General features: G+C 52.9%; 2 protein-coding genes across 7 annotated transcripts in view; one reads left to right on the plus strand and one right to left on the minus strand.

Annotated features, from left to right (window-relative positions):
- The window catches only part of ARHGEF11 (Rho guanine nucleotide exchange factor 11), a 110,927-nt gene extending 108,232 nt beyond the window's left edge, over positions 1-2,695 (plus strand). For all 6 annotated transcript variants that reach the window (XM_010381272.2, XM_010381275.2, XM_010381270.2 and 3 more), the window contains 3 exons: positions 25-272; positions 521-710; positions 1,486-2,695. In XM_010381272.2, the coding sequence (XP_010379574.2) occupies positions 25-272; positions 521-710; positions 1,486-1,544 (497 nt within the window). In that variant the 3' untranslated portion in view covers positions 1,545-2,695. The remainder of the gene's footprint in view (positions 1-24; positions 273-520; positions 711-1,485) is intronic.
- A 1,658-nt stretch (positions 2,696-4,353) lies between these two features.
- On the minus strand, positions 4,354-16,422 carry LRRC71 (leucine rich repeat containing 71). The gene is made up of 15 exons (XM_010381276.2): positions 16,091-16,422; positions 13,040-13,189; positions 12,577-12,705; positions 12,411-12,486; positions 12,115-12,192; positions 9,830-9,898; positions 9,445-9,604; positions 9,284-9,367; positions 9,096-9,185; positions 7,960-8,109; positions 7,660-7,753; positions 6,843-6,931; positions 5,449-5,560; positions 4,893-5,014; positions 4,354-4,582 (listed from the first exon to the last, which is right to left on the minus strand). The coding sequence occupies exons 1-15, from the start codon at positions 16,248-16,250 to the stop codon at positions 4,466-4,468; spliced, it is 1,680 nt and encodes a 559-aa protein (XP_010379578.1). The 5' UTR covers positions 16,251-16,422; the 3' UTR covers positions 4,354-4,465.
- Between the last annotated feature and the right edge of the window lie 3,385 nt (positions 16,423-19,807).

Here is a 19,807-nt window from a genome sequence, read left to right on the forward strand (position 1 = left end):
CTCATTCTCTTACTGTGGGGACAGGGAACTGCTTTTATGTCAGCATGCCAGCAGGACCCCTGGACTCAAGCACCGACCACTCAGGGGTACCCACAAGCCCCCCTCAGCCTGACAGCGTCCCTGCAGGGCAGGCAGAGCCTCAGCCTCAGCTGCAGGGAGGCAATGGAGATCCAAGATGCCTCAGCCGCTCTCCCCCAAGCCTGGCCCTCAGGGACGTAGGCATGATCTTCCGTACCATTGAGCAGCTCACCCTCAAGCTCAACAGGCTCAAGGTAAGGGAAACAGGGCTTGGGTCCCTGCAGGCCTTCAGTCCATCACTCCAAAACCATTCCCCACGAGTGAGATGTGTCTCTTCGCAGGAGCCCTAGATCCTGTCCTGGCCCGGGAATCTTCCCCCAGCCACCCTTAAATCACACCCCCATCCCCAAGGCCCAGCACAGATCAGAGTGTGACCCCTTCCCCAGGGGAAGAAATAGGAATAGAAGGACTTGAGCAGACATTCCCCCACCGACTCTTCCAGGATATGGAGCTGGCCCACAGAGAACTGCTCAAGTCCCTCGGGGGAGAGTCATCTGGTGGCACCACGCCTGTGGGCAGTTTCCACACAGAAGCAGCTAGATGGACAGACGGCTCCCTCTCACCTCCCACTAAGGAGCCCCTGGCTTCTGACTCCAGGAACAGCCATGAACTGGGGCCTTGCCCTGAGGATGGTGAGTGAAGCCAGGTCCCTCTCAGTACCTACCATGGGGGAGAAGTCCGCCACCTGGTGAGGACACATCACTAAGCAGTGAGAGATAGTGGTTCTGAGAGTCTGGTTTCCCCTTGAGTGAAACGAATTCATTCCCTCAGCTTCAGAGAGGGATCTTTTTAGGGAAGTCCCACAGAAGCTCCCTGGAAAAATGGGGAGCTTAGAATTGAGCCCTCTTTTTCCTTGTATATGGAGGTATAAAACCAGGAGGAGCCTGGTCTCACATCTAAGATCTGTACTTTTTAAAATTATATATATATATGTGTGTGTGTGTGTGTGTATATATATATATATATATATAATATAAATATTTTCTATTTCTTCGAGACAAGGGCTGGCCTGGCTATGTTGCCCAGGCTGGTCTCAAACTCCTGGGCCGAAGTGATCCTCCCTGCTCAGCCTCTGAAGCAGCTGGGATTGCAGGTGCACACACAGTGCCAGCCTAAGACTGGTGCTGATTAAATGGTTCAGAACCACACTGGGTGAGCCAGGGACACAGCTGTGTCATAACTCAGGAAGACAAGGCATGTACCTACCTGATCTAAGGGCTTTAGGGGCTGATGAAAGTGGAGTTCAGTAGACAACCCTTTTCAAGCCCTGCAAGAAATTGGGGTTTCTGGAGGAGAAGGAAGGTGCTGAAGGGGCTGCTCTCGTGAGCCTGAAGACTTTCTAGACAGAACATGTGGACGCGGTCACCTCAGACTGGCCTGTTCCTTACCTTCATCCTCCTCCCACAGGCTCTGACGCCCCCCTGGAAGACAGCGCAGCAGACGCAGCCGCATCACCAGGACCATAACCGTGCAAACCACCAAATCCTCTGTGTCCCCACTCCTCCTTCAGGGACTGGCCTGAGACCAGGGCACAGGGTAGGGGGGATCCCAACGCTCCTCCCTGTGGAGGAGGCAGTTGGGGAAACTAGGATCCAGCCAAGGCCTGGGGGGAGACCCGCATGTTGCTTGGTCTGCTCAAATCGGAGTCAAGTTTCAGTGTCTTTTCCCTCCCTCAGCCCAACCCTCCAAGGCCTTGTGTCTCCAAAGCATGCTGACTGCATCTGAAAGGCCCCCACTCACCATGGTCTGCCCTCACCCCACATGTGCGTGCACGCCTGTACGTGCGCTGCCCTCAGACATGCAAGTGAAAGGAGGAGGCTTCTGTGTAAATGCACTTTCTTCCTCCCCGCTTTCTCCATAAGACCCCAGGCGGAGGTGGGTGCCTCCCCTCCCCTCTTTGTCACTTTGGTTTCCTATAAATATGTATGTATCGTATGTGCATCTTTGCTATTGTAAATAACTTTGACCTTTTTTGTTCCTGTTCCTGAAGTGCTGGAGGCAGTTATATGGAAGGAGCTGCTTAGGGAAGAGGGGGTTCACTTTTATCTCCTAGTTAACAACCCAGCTCCAGGATCGAACCTAAAGGGGGAGCCAGGCCTGAGTGTCCCTGTCCCTGTGAGTGGGAAGGTCTTCTGGCTCCCCGTCCCGCCTGGCTCCAGAGCCTACCCTCCACAGCTTGCTGCCGGGCTACTCCCTCCCTCCCTGGACTTCTCATCTTCACAAGATGGGGACCATGGGGAGTTTCTTACCCCACCTATGTCCCCCCTTCCCCACCCTGTCCCTGTAGAAAACCAGTGAAGCAGGTACGGAGCTGAAGACTGGGCCCAGGAGGTGGGGATAGCGGGTCTGAATGCTGAGTCCCTGAATTCACCCAGGACCATCCAAGGGGCCACCGCAGCATTGGCCCCATCACCATGTCCTCACCCAACTCTCCCTGATGAATAGAATATACACACTGTGCTAGGTGTATATATACATATATATATATAAATATATATATAATATATAAAATATAGATATGGAAATGACTGTTTTGCTGTTAAGATAATGTATACTCTTATTTTCTTCCTTTCATGGTTAAGATTTTTTTTTTTAAGAAAAGTTAAATATTCTTCAATGGTGGTATGTGTGTTTCTTGGAATCGCTGTGATAAAAGGTACAGTGTTTGTTCCCTATAAGACTGGTTAGGATTGGATAGTGGGAACCAGAGGGAGCCCTCTCACCCCTAGACCCAGGTCTTGCCTGTTCCCTCCCAGAGCTTCAGATGTGTACTCGCTGAACTAGAGGCTGGGCAAACTTAAGTTATACAACCCCCATGGAGAAAACATGACAAGACACTGATTCCACACACACAAACACACATACATATATATGTATATAAAGGAACCGTGGACCCATAGTCAAGAGGTCTCATGAGCTGCCCTCAATGAGCTTGAGGACTTCAAAAGCCAAACCTAAGGGGGAGGGTTGCCTCAGGCCTGGCCAGTTTGTCACTGTCATCCATCCACATCCTCCCATAGACGCAGCCACATCACCAAGACTAACCATATCGCCTCTGTCTCCTGGCATTCAGTGTTGGATTCAAGTGACAAACTCTCTTCTAGCCCTAACCCTGACTCCTACCTCTCACAATCCTCAGCTGTGTCCTCATTAGGGTACAGTCTATTTGGGCATCAGAATTGATACAGGAGTCATTAATGATGAAGGGTGGGATAAGGATATGGGCTGAAGGGGTCACCAAAGCTCTGGAGGACATGGCAAGGTTCCCTGCAGAAGCTGGGGTGACCATCCAGCACCTCAATGTGTTCAGTGTTGGGAATTCAAAGAAATGATGGGTGTTTCCTGGAGAAGCTCGCTCCACAACCAGCTGCAGAGACAGCTGGGGCAGTCAGACTAGAAGGGCTCCAGGCACTCAGAGGCAGGAGACAGGCCTAAGTGCCACTGAGCCACACAAAGTAAGATGGCAGGACAAGGGAATTCTAGGTAGGCAGAGGCAGTGGAATGAGGGAAGTAGGACTAGAGAATGTGGAACAGATTGAATCTGCTCAGAAGTGAGGAAGGAAGGCTGGTCCTTGTTGATCTGCGCCTTCTCGGACACTGCTATAGGTTACAGGTAGGCTCCCCAAAGCCAGTCCTGTGCTCTCTGGGCAATGGCAGGTGACCTCAGTGGAGGCAGCACTGAAGGGTAAAGGTTTGGGGACCGTGAATTGGCTCAAGAACCTCACACCTCTGGTTTCAGATTGCTGACTTCTGCAGGCAGGTTATTAGGGTTCATGTTCAATGCTTAGCCTTTACTATGTAGATGTTGAGCGTTTAGCACCCTCCCCAAAGTGGCCTGCCAAGCCTTTGTTCATTTTCTTAAGCTGAACCTTACCTCTCCTCCAAAGTAGTCAAACACCTGGGCCAGCCAGATGGGGACGCTTGCTTAATTCCTCTGCTTTACCTACTGCTGCTCCCACTCTCCTCCCAAGCCTGTGCGTGTCAGTTACTAATCCCTATCCCAAATCTTTCTGAATGCAAACCCTGGCATCATGCATGTCCCCTAGGGAACACAGTGGGGCATGGCTATTGCCTGAGCAAGGAAGAACTAGCCCCCAGGAGGCAGAAGGGCAATGCCTCTGGCTAACTGAGGCCAGAGGGGCTGAGATCGTCCCCAGCAGAACTGTAATTCAGACCACTTTTCTGCCATTCTTGGCCATGTAACATGGACAGACACAAAATCTAAATGTTCCAAGTAGTTCTGGAAGAAAGTTTTCAGACAACCTCAAGGAAAAGTATAGCAACAGACTTTGTTATTGGTCTGAGATCTCCCCCAGGGAGGTCAGCCCACACAGGGACAGGAGGTGCTTCTGTGGCCCGAGTCTCAGAGGCAAGCAGGTGGGAGGGGCTAGGGGAAGAATGCCATGGCCTCATCCTCCCTGAGTTTGGCCTTGATGGGATCCCTTGGCAACATCAGCTCCTGGATTATGGCGTACGCAGGACATTGTGGGGCGAAGCAATTTTTCTGAAAAGAAAAGGAAGGCTGACATCTGACGAGAGGAATGAAGATTAGTCCTCTGGGAGAAAAAAAAAATGGTCCTGGGGCAGGGTGGGTTAGGAGCTGGGGGAAATGCAGAAAAAGCCGAGTGATTAATACTGCTGATCTTCCAGCAAGAGGAACGGAGGTTATGTTGTGATTTTTAAAAAGAAGCAGAGAAACTACAGAGCTTCCTTGGAAATGGGGAGACACAAGCTGCCTGCAGCAGCTGTCTAGTGTGATAGCTGATTGATAGGGCCAAGCTCTGCTTCAGCAGGAGAGAGTGAAAGGGACTCACAGCCAGGGACAGCCACAGCAGCCCCACTGGACCCTTGGACACACTCTTGGCCTTGGAGAACTGCATCTGATACTGCACTGTGGCGAGGAAGCCCTCCAGCCCCACCTCTGTGATGCGGTTCCCTGGTGGAAGGTGCAGACAGGTGGCCTCAGCACCACAGGCCTCACTGGCACCTGACACACCAGACATCCCCAGCAGCCCAGTTCCTCCAGCTCCCCACTCCAGACTCACTGGCCCAGGCACATCTTTCCCTGACCTGGCCCTTCACCCAGCTCTTCACACACACCCCATCTAACTCCCCTCATTACTCCAAAAGCCCATCCCCAGCCTCCCAGACTCAGCACTTCCCCTGGCCCCTCAAGCCCTGTGCAAGAGAGCCTTCGGGGACAAGCACTTCCCCTGGCCCCTCAAGCCCTGTGCAAGAGAGCCTTGGGGGACATGTAGCCCAAAGATGGGAGGACCAGGTCTGCTCCATAGAGTCAGGGCAGACACCCTCAGGCAGGACAGGACCCAAGTAGCCTCATGGCAGGAGGACAGGGGAGGTTGGCAGACATACGGAGGAGGTTGAGGTGCAAAAGGACCTTGTTCCCAGGCATGAAAACTTTCCCATCTCGGTGCTCCACAGGCTCCAGGAGAGGGTTGATCACCTCAGTAGCCTCAACAACCAGCTGCTAAAGCAGAATACTAATTGCAGCAGACAGCAGAGGAGCTGGTCAACAGGCCATTCATTCATTCATTCAACATACATGTTTTGACTGCCGGCTATAGTCCAGGCTTTGTCCCAGGTGCTGGGGATACAAAAATAAATAAGCCCATACCCTCAAGAAGCTCCTTTGTGTGGGGGAGCCAGAAAGTGAAAGTAACGTGGTCTAGAGTGAGCACTGATAGAGGCAAACTCAGAGCACTGTGGGAGCATGGAAAGGGAATACCTAGGCCAGGCCAGGAAGGGTCTCCTGTGAATGCACATCATGTACGGGAAAGGTGTTCTAGGCAAAGAAAGCAGGTGCAAAGGCTCTGGAAGCATGAAACAGTATGTCACATTCAGGTTTTACTAAGTGTTTCCTAACACCTAGAGCAATGAGGAGAGTGGATTGGAGGGAAGTGACTGACAATGACAGGCGCGATGAAAAGAAATTGCAATAGTCCTAGTGACAATCAGCAGCCTGATCAAGACAGAGGCAGAGATGAAAAATGGAAACTGAAAGCCAACCCCAACCTCTTCCTGCCTCTGAACATCCTCTTTTGTAAGATTTTGTCTTGGGTGCCAGAGAAGACTCCTGGAAGGAGAGGGGCCCTTCCCTGCCTAGGGTGTGCAGGGAGTCTTCCGATGGAAGAGAAAAATACAGAGAGGCAGATGCTCAAGCAGCTGACAGAATGGAGGGATGAGGGATGGTAGGAGCACTGCAGGCAGCCCAGGAAGACTTCCAATGCAAGCAGCAAGTTGGTCCAAGTTGAAAGGGGGCACAGAAGATCCAGAGGCAAAAGAGAGAGGGTCTGAAGAAGGAACCATGCACAGGGTAGCGTGGGGCAGTGCCATGACCATAAAAATGTGCTGCCTTCCTCGGGGAGCTGCTGAGAGGGGCAAAAAAGAAGACACTTGGTTCCTATGCAACAGTCCAAGCAAGTGATGGAGGTGGTGATGAGGAACTGAGGGCCTCTGAGGAAGCAGCCTGGCTGAGTTGAGACAGCAGATCCAAAGTGTGGGCTACTAATAGACAAGTAAAAGTAGAAGGGGCCTGCTCCCACTATTCCCACAGAAGCCCAGGGTGAGATGGGAGGGGGTTTCAGGTGAGGTTGGGACAGGAGTGGAGGACAAATTTGAAAGTAAATGGCTGCTGCCACAGCATGGGGCTGGAGACCACATTCCAGGAGGGGCTAGGGTGAGAGGTCTCAGGCAAGCCTGGAATCCCAGGGGTGTGCCCCCTGCCTCCACTCCTCCTGGCAGCTTACCTCGGACTCCGGGAGGATGCTGCGCTTCTCTCTGCTCCCGGTCTTCATCCCTTTTACCCTGCTTGGCTTCTGCTCAGGGATGGTTACCTCTGGGGCCAGAAGAGCAGCCAGAATGCACAGTGCACACTTCTAATGCCACCCAGCCTCCCTCCCCAGAAAGAACAGGCTAGGTGAGGCAAAGAGACCCCCCCAACTTTGGGTTTGAGTCCAACAGAAATGGTTGGAGGGGGCTGGGTGTGGTAGCTCACACCTGTAATCCCAGCACTTTGGGAGGCCGAAGCAGGAGGATCACCTGAGGTCAGAAATTCGCAACCAGCCTGGCCAATATGGTGAAGCCCTGTCTCTACTAAAAATGCAAAAATTAGCTGGGCGTGGTGGCGCATGCCTGTAATCCCAGCTACTGGGTAAGCTGGGGCAAGAGAATTGCTTGAACCCAGGAGACGGAGGTTGCAGTGAGCCAAATTGCACCTCTGCACTCCAGCCTGGGCAACAGAGTGAGACTCCATCTAAAAAAAAAAAAAAAGAAAAGAAAAAAAAATGACTGGAGGGGGCCCCAGCTAGGTGGGTGGGTTCTTTGAAGACAGGGCCACAGAGCTCCAGCTCCAACAAAGGGGATGAGGAGAGCAGTGGGTCAGGATGTCTGGGCTGGATGCGGCTCTCCACATCATCCCTCTGTGAGAAGGAAATCAAGCCCAGAGGGACATGGCAAGATGAGCTCCAGGCAGGCGCACCCAGGCCCAGAACAGCCTTCTGCACCGTCCAGGCACTCTTCCCTCCTCCACACAGGAAGGTGCAGCCAAAGGGCGCCCGCACTTACTCCCCTTGCCTGCCTTTGTGGCATCTTCTTTCTTAGGTGTTCCTTGTGTGGGTGACTGCCCAGACCCCGACTTCTCCTCTTTCTTGGCCAATTCCTGTGGAGAATGTGAGAAGAGAGGTGGAAGTCCCACCTCCGGAGGGGATGGGCAGTGGTGAGGGAAGCAGCCCAGATTAGGACCTGCAGCCTTAGGGGGAACTTCAAAGGCCCATGTGGCCTTCTTCCCTCCACCGCTTCTGCACAAGATGGAAGCCCCCTCCCCTGTCCATCCAGCGCCCAGGCTCTGTCCCATTGCACACCTACCCATGACTTCTCCTTTTTCTTGCCCAGGCCCTTAGGGGTTTTCATTGTCTGTGTCTTGTCTGTCTTGTCCACCAATGCACTATTGCTGATCCCTACCATCTGACTCTTCTCACGGTCCGTTTTGGAGTCCCCATGTCGAGAGGAGGAGGGCTGTGCTCACAAATGGGAGGGAAAGGAGAAAGAAGCCAGAGCCTCAATGGGGGCATGAAAGGTAGCTGTACGCATACTTGGGGAGCAGTTGAGCTGACAAGCACCCTCCCACCCACCTCCCTGCCTAATAATTTGTATAGGACTCCTCTGGGGTGAGATGCTCTGGGGAAGAAATAGCAGAGGGACCTGGGTGGGGGTGATATGAAGGGTGAGGCAGGGTCTCAGATTCTCATATTGAGGGGAAAAAATAGCAGCTTTTGTTGAGCTAAGTGCCAGGCGCTATTTTAACTGCATTGCAGGAAATAGGTCACTAAATCCTCTCAACAGTCATGAAATAGGTACAATTACCCACTTACAGATGAGGAAACTAAGGCAATGAGAAGTTAAGTAACACAGGCCAGGTGCAGTGGCTCACGCCTGTAATCCCAATACTTTGGGAGGCCAAAGCAGGCGGATCATTTGAGACCAAGAGTTCGAGACCAGCCTGGTCAACGTAGCGAAACCCCATCTCTACTAAAAAAAATACAAAAATTAGCTGGGCGTGGTCGCACACACCTGTAATCTCAGCTACTCAGGAGGCTGAGGCAGAAAAATCGCTTGAACCCGGGAGGCAGAAACGGCAGTGAGCCGAGATTGCACCACTGCACTCCAGCCTGGGCAACAGAGCCAGACTCTGTCTAAAAAAAAAAAAAAAAAAAAGTTTAGTAGCTTGCCCAAGATTACAAGCTGGGATATGGATGAGCCGGATTTCAGGTCCAGATGTTCTCAATCTAGTGTCGTATACTGCCCATAAGGTGGTTCTGTAATTAGAGCCCGCCCAGCAGGGGCCTGGCAAACGTCTGTGCTGAAATCGGAGGGAAAGACAGTCACGACAGTTGGTGGAGATTAAACCGGATGGCCAGTTTGCTGAAAAGCAGCGGACTTGGGGAGTGGGCTCGAGGGTCAGAGGGGCTCTCGGCTGGTCCTGGGGCCTTGTGACTCCTCACCGATCGCGAGCGCTCCTGCGTCCCTTTCTCCAGCAGGAGACGCCGGCGCTCCACCACCTCCGTGTGCGTCAACTCGAAGGCGCGCAGGACCTGAACGAGGCTGGCTCTCAGCGGTCGGACGCCGGCGGAGTCAGGGTCGGCTCCCTTGGCCCACCCACGCCCCGGCCCTACCTGGTCGGCACACCCACCTCAGCCAGCTTCAGGGCGCCCTTGTCCTGGATGCGATTGTGGGCCAGGGACAGCCAGAGCAGGGAACGGTTCAGCCGGAGACCCTAAGAAGCGGGCAGGGACGCGTAAGCCTCCCGAGGCGCCCCTGCTCCCAGCAGGTCCCTCCCCGCAGCGCACGCACGTCCGCGATGTAGCCCGCGCCCTCGTCCCCGATGTGGTTGAAGCCCAGGTTGAGCGAGACGAGGGTCCGGTTGCAGCTGTGCAGCGTGGACAGTGCCTGGCCCAGGAGTTTCGCCCCGCGGTCGTCGATGTTATTGTTCCGCAGAGACAAGTGCGCAATCCTGGGGCAGCCAGAGGGAGAATGTGGGTCGCTGGAAACGGTACAGGGCGCCCGCCGGAATACGGGAGACTTGAGGGCTTGAGGGGGCCGTCTGGTCTGAGGATGTAGGGGCAGGAATCGACGGCCCTTGCCGAGATGGTAGGGGGACAAGGAAGGGCAGGAACTAAAAATGGCTTGGAATTTCGAGACAGGCCCAGAGAAAGGGTGTGAGGGCAGGGAGTCTCACGTGCTGTCCAAGGCCATGAGCTTATGATAGGACTGCTCCGGCAGTGGGTTCCCCTCCAGAGACACCTTCCTGAGGGCAGGGGAGATCTGAGAACTAGAAGGTACCACTGAGGCCAGGTAAGGGAGGGGAACAGAGAGGAAGTGTGCTTCCCTGGGAAGCAGCTAGGAAGCAGAGTCGAAGGATTGCCCCCCAATATAGGAAAGATATGTGACAATTCCCCAGACTAAAAATTCACAGGTGGGCCTGTTGTGAAGGGGCTGCTCCCCAAAGTTGGTGACCCAAGGTAGGATGGCCCCTAAGATGGCCTTCAGTGGTCCCCACCTCCTGGAACTCATGCCCCTGGGTCATCTCTTCCCCTTGAGTGTGGACTTCACATTAGAAGTGACTCACTTCTGGCCAAGCACGGTGGCTCACGCCTGTAATCCCAGCACTTTTTGAGGCCAATGCAGGCGGATTGCCTGAGCTCGGGAGTTTGAGACCAGCCTGGGCAACAGGGTGAAACCCCCTCTCTACTAAAAATACAAAAAGTTAGTGGGACGTGGTGGCATGTGCCTGTAATCCCAGCTACTTGGGAGGCTGAGGCAGAAGAATCACTTGAACCCCGGAGGCAGAAGTTGCAGTGAGCCGAGATTGTGCCACTGTACTCCAACCTGGGCAACAGAGCAAGACTGTCTCAAAGAAGAAGAAGAAGGAGAAGGAGAAGGAGAAGGAGAAGAAGGAGAGGAAGAAGAAGAAGAAGGGGGGTGGGGTGGAGGGAAAGAAGTGCCTGGCTTCTAAAGAATAGAATATGGCAGAAGAGATGGGACAGCATTTCCAGGTTTAGGCTACAAAGGCCGTAGCTTCCATCTTGACTGCTCTCTGGCAGTCTCTCAAATGGCCAGCTGCCATGTGGTAAGGACACTCGAGGCAGCCTGTGGAGAGGCCCAGGCAGCCACACAAGCGAGCCTGGAGGCAGATTCTCCACCGCAGTTGATCCTTGAGGTAGCTGCAGCCCCCGTCGGCAGCTGTACGGCAACCTCAAACCCTGAGCCAGAGCACTCAGCTAGCCCACGCCCAGGTCATCTCACTGCAGCTATGAGATCATAAATGTATGTCCTTTTAAGCCACTGAATCTTGGGGTTAATTTATCACACAGCAAGAGATAACTACAACATGAGCATCCACACGGCAGTGGCTTCTCTAACAGTGCTGTGAGAGTGGAGGTCCTTTTCTAAGTTACAGCAAAAACTGAACTAATGGCTATAAATGACTCTATTTGCTCCCATGATTTCTTATTTTGTTCAACCTTTCAGCCTGCCTCATCTGTCACACAAACTTGATTACATTCAGTTTAAATTTGTTTATGTTGCTATGACTTACTTTTACACATTATTTACAGATGAATTCATATAGTTGTTTTCTGCTAGCTAATTCCCATGATGGAATGAAACATGTTTCATGGTGTTCTACACAGAGTGCTGGGGACCCCCACCTGAAGAAGATACAGTCCCTGCCCTCAAGGAGCATCTATGTCATCCACAGAAGGAAGACAGGCAAGCCACTGCACGGAGGGGTAGCCCCCCCATGAAGCAAGAAGAGGCAGGGTTATGTGGGAGCCTAGAGAAGGGGCAGGACCAAATCAGCCTTGCCCCTTACACTCCCAACCACACCTGTAGTTACCTGCCCCATACCTTGCTCCTGCTTCTTCCCATACAAGTATGCCCTTTCCCAATTCCCTCTCTGGCCTGCTCCTAGGCTTCCTTCAGCTCAGTACCACCTCCTCCAGGCAGTCTTCCAGGTCTTCCTGCCCCACATCCATAAAGTGGGGTAGCACTTCTCTCTGCCCACTCCCTCCCCGGATGAACCAGTCCTCCATCCCCAGTCTCCACATTGCCCTGCAGTATTTATTCTTTTGTCCTTTTCTCTCCCTCCCTGGACTGTGAGTTCCTGGAGGATAAGAACTTGCCTTACCAGCCCCTAGTACAGGGCCAGGGCCCCAGGCTACCAGGAAGGAGAGCGAGAACCTCTGGGGAGGGAGTAGAGGCTAATGAGACTAATGCAGGGGAGACAGGATGAGCCCCTGAAGGTCAGGCTCTTTGGGTGCTGGTGTGGGTAGAAAAGCGGACCTGGCTTCTTGTCTAATGGGGGTATCATGATCCAACAGACTTTGCCTGCTTCTGATTCCACAGGGATGCCAGCCAGGCCCACAGGAGCTGGGACCTGCCACTTCCATCCCCACACTGCTTCCCTCTGACCACCCGCCCAGCCAGGCTGCCCAGGCACTAGGGGCCTCCCACTCTGCTGACCTGAGCGTGGATGAACAGAGAGGCAGGAGCTCCATGAAGGTGGTCAGGGTCTTATCCGTCAGCCCCACCTTCCAAAAGCTGGCGTGGGCGGTAAGTGCAGAAACAGAGCTAGAACGCTGCCTCCTACCGGAAAACTCTCCCTACACCGACCTCCCAGCGGCGCCCTTCCTCATCCCCCACCTCCCACCTCCCCACCGTCTCCAGGGTCTCCCATGCCCCTTGGTTCTCTCTCCCAAGCCACTAGGAGCCCCAGCTCCCACTCTGGCCTCCCGCCCATCCCCCCCAGTGCTTCTCACTTGATGGCCTGTAGCTGGGTGAGCGGGGGCAGACATTTAGAGAAGATACCCAGAATCCGTTCTTCAACCTTCCAACCTACCGGCCAAGAGGAGGCAGGCGCCTCAGACCTGGGAGGCGCCAGGGGAGCGGGAGGGAGCTGGGGCAGGTGGGGGGAGCGGGGCTCACCGCGGATGTAGATTTCCTTCACCGACTTGCTGTCCTCCTGCTCCAGCTCCACCTGGATGGTGGGCCGGAAGAACACGTATTTGCTCTCCAGGCTGTTGAGGCTGCAGGACCCCGACAGCCGCGGATCGTCTGGAAGGCAGAGGTGAGGAGGGAGGGGAACAACCACCTCCCCAGGCCCCACGCTGGGCCGGCCCACGGGTGCCCGGGTGGGACTGGAGGACACCGCCAGCGCGGGAGGCGCCGGCCTGCGGGCGCTGCCTCTCTGGCCACGCGCGCCTCTGCTGGGATTTGGAAAGGAAGACGAGAGACTCCTCCACCTCCCCACCGGCCTCGTCGAATCCCCCCCGCCCCCAACTCACACACACACGGCCCCGCGTCCCTCCATTTGGCCCGGAGCGGGAAGGGAGGCTGAGGATGGACGAAGCGACCCTGGCAGGCACCGGGGAGCTCCACTGTCACTCACCTAGGGTGGCCTTTTCCGACAAAGAGGCGGAGGGGACGAAGGGCGGGTGGGGGCGGGGCCGGTTGACAACTTTGGGGAAGTCCGTGTAGCCCCATCGCGTGCAGAGCTCGGCAAAGTCGGTCTCGAGGACCCCCGAGCACTGGTACTCCTCTGCGGGGGCGGGCGGGGGTGTGAGAGAGGGGGCCGCGCCCACCCCTGCATCCCCAAGCTCACAGCGCAGGCGGAGGGGCCCTCCTCAGATGGATATTTTTGCAGCCATTCAACTTGCAAATGCCTGGAAAAACGTACGCTGAAAACACTTGATAGGAAACGGGGAAAGCAAGAGTTCGGAGAAAGGGGATTAAGGGGCATGCGTGCACGGTAGACAACGGGGTCGCCTCTTCTGTGTGCTGGCTTTCCCACTCCCAGGTCAAAGCCACTGCCACCCCTGCTCTCCACTCCCAGCCTGGGCCTCCGCCTTTCCCAGGTGTCCCCAGCCCAGTCCTCTCACAAGACTTCTTTCCCTGCTGGAACTGCTCAGGGTCCCTGGGAGAAAGAAGCGCAGGCCAGATGTGAGTTCCTTTCCCCTCCCACTCCTTCCCTACACATACACCCAAGTAAGGCAGAACGATACTTTTATTTAACACTTCACCTGTCCACTGTGTTTATACAGCACTTCCTAGTGTCCAGTGCTGTTTGAAATGCTTTAGAAATATTAACTCATTTGTGAGTTACATTAATTCACACATGCCCACCACACCCCAACATGAGGGCTGTGCTATGCGAACTTGAGGGCATCCCAGGAAGAAGTGCCTCCTAGAGATGGGACGGGAGTCCCTGCCAAGTGCCAGACAGACTGGAGCTCCATGGAACACCACGCTGGCCACAGGGGCAGGTGCTGCAGGAGCTGGGTGGGGGAGGGACACCTGCAGCTCAGCAGTAGGGAGTTTGCCTGAGGGCGTGGCGGGGCTGGCAGGATGCAGAGAGGCTGAAGGGTTCATGCGGAAAGGCATGAGAGACATGTTCCTCTTGTGTCCGGCCATCAGTGGGAACCCAGGCACACAGCCAAATGGATGAAGCAGATAAGAAGGCATAGGGAGGTTGCCATGTCCCCCTGGTCTGGCTGGCTCCTGCACACCTCCCTGCCCTCCCAAGCTTACCTCTGCTGGGGGAGCCCCTCACGCTTCCTTGCTTCACTCATACCTCCCTTCTCAAGAACAGAGATTCTCAAGCTTTAACATCTTAAAAATCACCTGGAGAGCCTCTTGAAACAAATTTCCTGGGCCCTATCCTGCAGAAATTCTGATTCTGTAACCCAGGTGAGGGCCATGGTTTTGCATTTTTAGCAACTTCCCAGATGATGCTGAAGTTGCTGGTCCAAGGACAGCACCTTGAGAAGCCCTGCTGTAAAACAGTGCTGCCCCACAGTACTTCATGCTGCGGTGGAAATGGGCTCTCTCTGCACTTTAGCAGGTAGCTACCTGTCAGACAGCACAGCTCTCCTCCCTCCCACATCCCTTGCTCATGCTCGCTAATGATCTCACCTCGTAGCTTCTTGAGAATTAAAGCCATTAGATAGGATGTCCTTTAAATCCCTACACCTTCCTATATCAGCCATCACTCTCTACCGGACCCGCGCCCACATCTGCCCCTACCACAGCACACAGTGATGTCTGCTAAGGCCACCGTGACCTCCATGTTGTCCTATCCAGGTGCCTGTGCAGGTGTCCCTCCCATTCTCTCCTACCTCTCTGCTGGCTGCTCAGGCTCCCCTGCCAGCTCCTCGTCCTCTACTACCTGTAAGGCTGGATCCTGCGCCCTCTCCTCTTCTCTGTTTATACTCCCTGCCTCCTTATGGGGTCTCTTTCATTGCCAGGACTTAACTATGCCAGAACATCAGCAGCTTCCAAAGTCACAACTCCACCCTTAACCTATCTTAGTCACTGTTGACCCATGTGTCCAGCTGTCCAGCTGGCATCACCCCTTGGAGCTCCTCCCTTACATGCACCTCCTTTGGGCTTTCCCATCTCCATGAATGGCACCTCCTCCCACCTAGTGCCCAGTCCAGAAGCCTGAATCATTCTTGCTATGTTGCTCACTCCCTACCCTGTCCAATCCTTCACCAACTCTTATTACTTCTACCTCAAAAGTGTTTCTTTGAGAGGCCTAACCCAATCACCCCTCACCATTCTCACTGCCCTATCCCAACTCCCACTGTCCCGGGACTAGGCTGTTGAAATAGTCTGGTAACTCATCTCTCTGCCTCCTTCCACCCCATTTTCTATACAGCAGCCATCGGGGTGTGTGTGTGTGTGTGTGTGTGTGTGTGTGTGTGTTGAATGTAACTGGCTTCATACTTGTAGGGGATTCTATACTGTCTTGTCTTCCCTTCCAGAAGATGTTCTTTCTCCAGCTCTTATAATTCCTTCCCCTCATCCACCAGCACTGACAAGGAGATAGCACCTGGCTAATGCTGGACCATCAGAGCTTTCTCCCAAGTTGTTTTACTTTGATTCCAGAGACAGCAAGTTCTTGTCCCCGTGATGTTGAAGCTGGCAGATTTGTATCAAAAAGTCTTCTGATACATTTCTCCTTCATGCTTTGATTGGGGTTCTATCACTTACATCAAAAAGGGCCGTACATCTACTTATACCATTCTACTCATTTTCTTTTCCCAGAGGATGTAAACCCCGCAGGACCATGTCCATCTCATTCTCCTCCGTGACATACCTGACCTCATGGCTGGCATTTGGAAAGTAATTGTTGAATCAATGAATGAACACCTGTAAACTCTGTTCAAAGACACCTCCTGGCAACCCCCCTGGTGCCCTCACCCCCGGGCCTTCCTCTCTTCTATATCTTATCACATCTTACTGGTATTTGTCACCATCCCAAACCAGAGTGTGGGTTCTTTAAGATCAAGTTCAATTCAAACATCTATCAAGCCGAGATTCAGGAACTCAATCTGGGTATGTATGAGTTCAGCCATAGCCATCCAGCAGTGAGTAGTTAGTGGGAACCCAGGAAGACTTAGCCTGGAGGCCCAATCACCCAACCCCGGCGCCAGCGTACCAGGGCTTTTGGGCTCCTCCTCTCCCAGGGGAGGCAGAACAGTCGCCGGCTTCTCTTTGGCCGCGCGCTCTCCCTTTTTGGTCACCGCGCCAGAAGACTTCTGGGTCCCCGGACGCGGGGCCCTGGGTGAGGCCCCCGGCGCGCTCTGCTCGCTCGACATGCTGGTGTTGTCTGCAGCGTCTCTGGGACCTTCGTCGGGGCGGGAAGGTAGGACCGCACTCTATGGGGCTCACTCTGGAGGTGGCTGAATCAGGGGATCTCTGTTCCGCCTCCAGGGACCGGATCTGACCGGTCCGGGGTGGCGTCGCCTACGCGTCCCTCTCCTAGACAACCGCACGAGGCGGGAGGGCCCGAGGGAAAGGGGCAACCGCAGAGAGCACGCCGGGCCGACAGGGGGCGCCGCAGGGCAGAGCAAGGCGAGGGGAAAGCCCGGGAGGGCGGATAGCGGAGCGAGAGCCGGAGGGGCGGGTAGAGCCCGGCGGAGCAGGCAGGGTTAGGGCGGCCGAAGATCACAGGAGCTGATGGGCCCCGGAGGGCCAGGGCTGGCCAAACCTGTGCTAAGGGAGAAGGGCTAGGGTGACCCAGGACCTGAGCGGAGCCATGGCGAGGGAAACGAGTGGATCTTAGGACTGGAGCGGGGACAGGGATAGGGCGAGGGCGGGCAATCCAAAGCATCCTGGAATTGAGCCCGGGGGAGCAGGGCGGACTCGGCGAGGGCGGGGTAGTGGGCAGTCGGAGGACATCAGGGAGAATCCAGGTGGGGGCAGGTCCACTCTCCAGAGTCCACCCACCTGTCCGGTAAGGAGAGAGCACCTGGCGGAAGGGGTCTAGCAAAACCCATCCAGTTGGTGTGGTGCTAGGTTTCTATTCTCGACCCCCAACTGTTTAGCCTCCTGGAGGACTCTGGGGACTCAGTTAATCCGCTAACGAGTTTATAAGGTGAGTCACACTCCTTACAAACCTGGGATTCAAAGTCATCACCTGACTCCTACTCTAGACCCTGATGGTTCTGCTCTGGTGGGCCCCATTTGGGTAAAGGCGTACCCCCAAAATACTAAGGTTGGGTTCCAGACCACAGCAATAAAGCTAATATGGCAATCAAGTGAGTCACACCGCTTTTGTTTTTCTCAGTGCATATAAAATTACGTTTACACTATACCGTAGTTAAGTGTGCAATAGCATTATGTCTAGAAATGCATATACTTTTTTTTTGAGACGGAGTCTCTGTTGCCCAGGCTGGAGTGCAGTGCAGTGGCGTAATCTCAGCTTACTGCAACCTCTGCTTCCCATGTTTAATCGATTCTCCTGCCTCAGCCTCCTTAGTAGCTGGGATTACAGGCGCGCACCACTATGTCCGGCTAATTTTTGTGTTTTTAGTAGAGACGAGGGTTCACCATATTGGCCAGGCTGGTCTTGAACCCCTGACCTCAAGTGATCCTCCCACCTCGGCCTCCCAAAGTGCTGGGATTACAGGCATGAACCACAGTGCCCAGCCCAATGCACATACCTTAATTTAAAAAATACTTTATTGCTAAAAATGTTAATATCATCTGAGCCTTTAGTGAGTCATAATCTTTTCACTGGTGCAGCGCCTTGTTTTGATGTTGATGGCTGCTGACTGATCAGGGTGGTGGTTGCTGAAGGTTGGGGTGCCTGTAGCAATTTCTTAAAGTAAGACAACAGTGAAGTTTGCCACATCAATTGACTTCCTTTCACAAAAGATTTCTCAATAGCACGCAATGCTGTTTGACAGCATGTAACCCACTGTAGAACCTTTTTTCAAAATTGGAGTCAGTTCTCTCAAATCCTGCCACTGCTTTATCAACCAAGTTTATGGAATATTCTAAATCGTTTCTTGTCATTTCAACAATGCTCACAGCGTCTTCACCAAGAGTAGATTCCATCTCATGAAACTGCTTTCTTTGCTCATTCATAAGCAACTCCTCATCCATTCAACTTTTATCATGAATTGCAGCAATTCAGCTTCATCTTCAGGCTCCACTTCTAATTCTAGTTCTCTTGCTGTTTCTACCACATCTGCAGTTACTTCCTCCACTGAAGTCTTGAACCCCTCCAAGTCATCCATGAGGGTTGGAGTCAACTTCTTCCAAACTCCTGTTAGCATGGATATTTTAACCTCCTCCCATCATGAATCACAAATGTTCTTAATGGCATTTAGAATGGTGAATCCTATCCAGAAGGTTTTCATTTGAATTTGCCCAGATCCATCAGAGGAATCACTATGTATGGCAACTCATGCTTTACAAAAATGTGTTTCTTAAATAATCAGACTTGAAAGTCGAAATTGCTCCTCAATCCACAGACTGCAGAATGGATACTGTATTAGCAACCATGCAAACAACATTAATCTCCTTGTATATCTCCAGGTGCATTGTCAAGGGGCAGTAATATTTTGAGAGGAATACTTTTTTTCTGAGCAGTAGATCTCAATAGTGGGCTTAAAATATTCAGTAAACCATGCTGTAAACAGACGTGCTATCGTCCAGACTTTGTTCCATTTCCAGAGCACAGGGACACAGGCAGGGTAAAATTAGCATTCTTTTCTATTTATTTATTTATTTTGAGATGGATTCATGCTCTGTCACCCAGGCTGGAGTGCAGTGGCACGATCTTGGCTCACTGTAACCTCCGCCTCCCAGGTTCAAGCTGTTCTCCTGCCTCAGCCTCTCCAGTAGCTGGGACTACAGATGTGTGCCACCACACCTAGCTAATTTTTTTTTGTATTTTTAGTGGAGATGAAGTTTCACCATGTTGGCCAGGCTGGTCTCGAACTCCTGACCTCAAGTGATCCTCCCCAGTCAGCCTCCCAAAGTGCTGGGATTATAGGCGTGAGTCACCACATCCGGCCTTTTTTTTTTTTTTTCTTTTTAGAGGCAGGATCTTGCTCTGTCACCAAGGCTGGAGTCCAATGTCATGATCATAGCTCACTATAGCCTTCTACTCCTGAACTTAAGTGAACCTCCCACCTCAGCCTCCCAAGTAGCTATGACTACAGGCATGTGCCACCACGCCACATTAAAGACTCAGCATAATTCTTAAGGGCCTGAGCATTTTTGGAATGGTAAATAAGCATGGGCTTCAACTTAAAGTTACCAGCTGTATTAGCCCCTAACACCTGTCCTTTGAAGCTCTGAAGCCAGACATTGACTTCTCTCTAGCTATGAAAGTCCTAGATGGCATCCTCCTCTAATACAGGCTGTTTTGTCTACATTGAGAATCTGTTGTTTAGAGGAGCCACCTTCATCAATTGTCTTAGCTAGATCTTCTGGATAACTTACTGCAGCTTCTACATCAGCATGGGCTGTTTCACCTTGCACTTTTATGTTATGGAGATGGCTTCTTAAACTTCTTTCATTAAACTTCACGAACCAACTTCTGCTGGCTTCTAACTTTTCTGTAGCTTCATCACCTCTCTCAGCCTTCATAAAACTGAAGAGAGTTAGGGTCTTGCTATAGATTAGGCTTTGGCTTTTAAGGAGATATTTTGGCTGATTTGATCTATCCAGACCACTAAAAGTTTCTTCATATCAGCAATAAGGCTGTTTCACCTTTTTTTTTTTTTTTTTTTTTTTTTTTTTTTTTTTTTTTTTTAAACAGAGTGTTGCTCTGTCACCCAGGCTGGAGTACAATGGCATGATCTCAGCTCATAGCAACCTCCGCCTCCTGGGTTCAAATGGTTCTTCTGCCTCAGCCTCC

The sequence above is a fragment of the Rhinopithecus roxellana genome, chromosome 8, assembly GCF_007565055.1.
Source record: "Rhinopithecus roxellana isolate Shanxi Qingling chromosome 8, ASM756505v1, whole genome shotgun sequence".
NCBI classification, from domain to species: Eukaryota; Metazoa; Chordata; class Mammalia; order Primates; family Cercopithecidae; genus Rhinopithecus; species Rhinopithecus roxellana.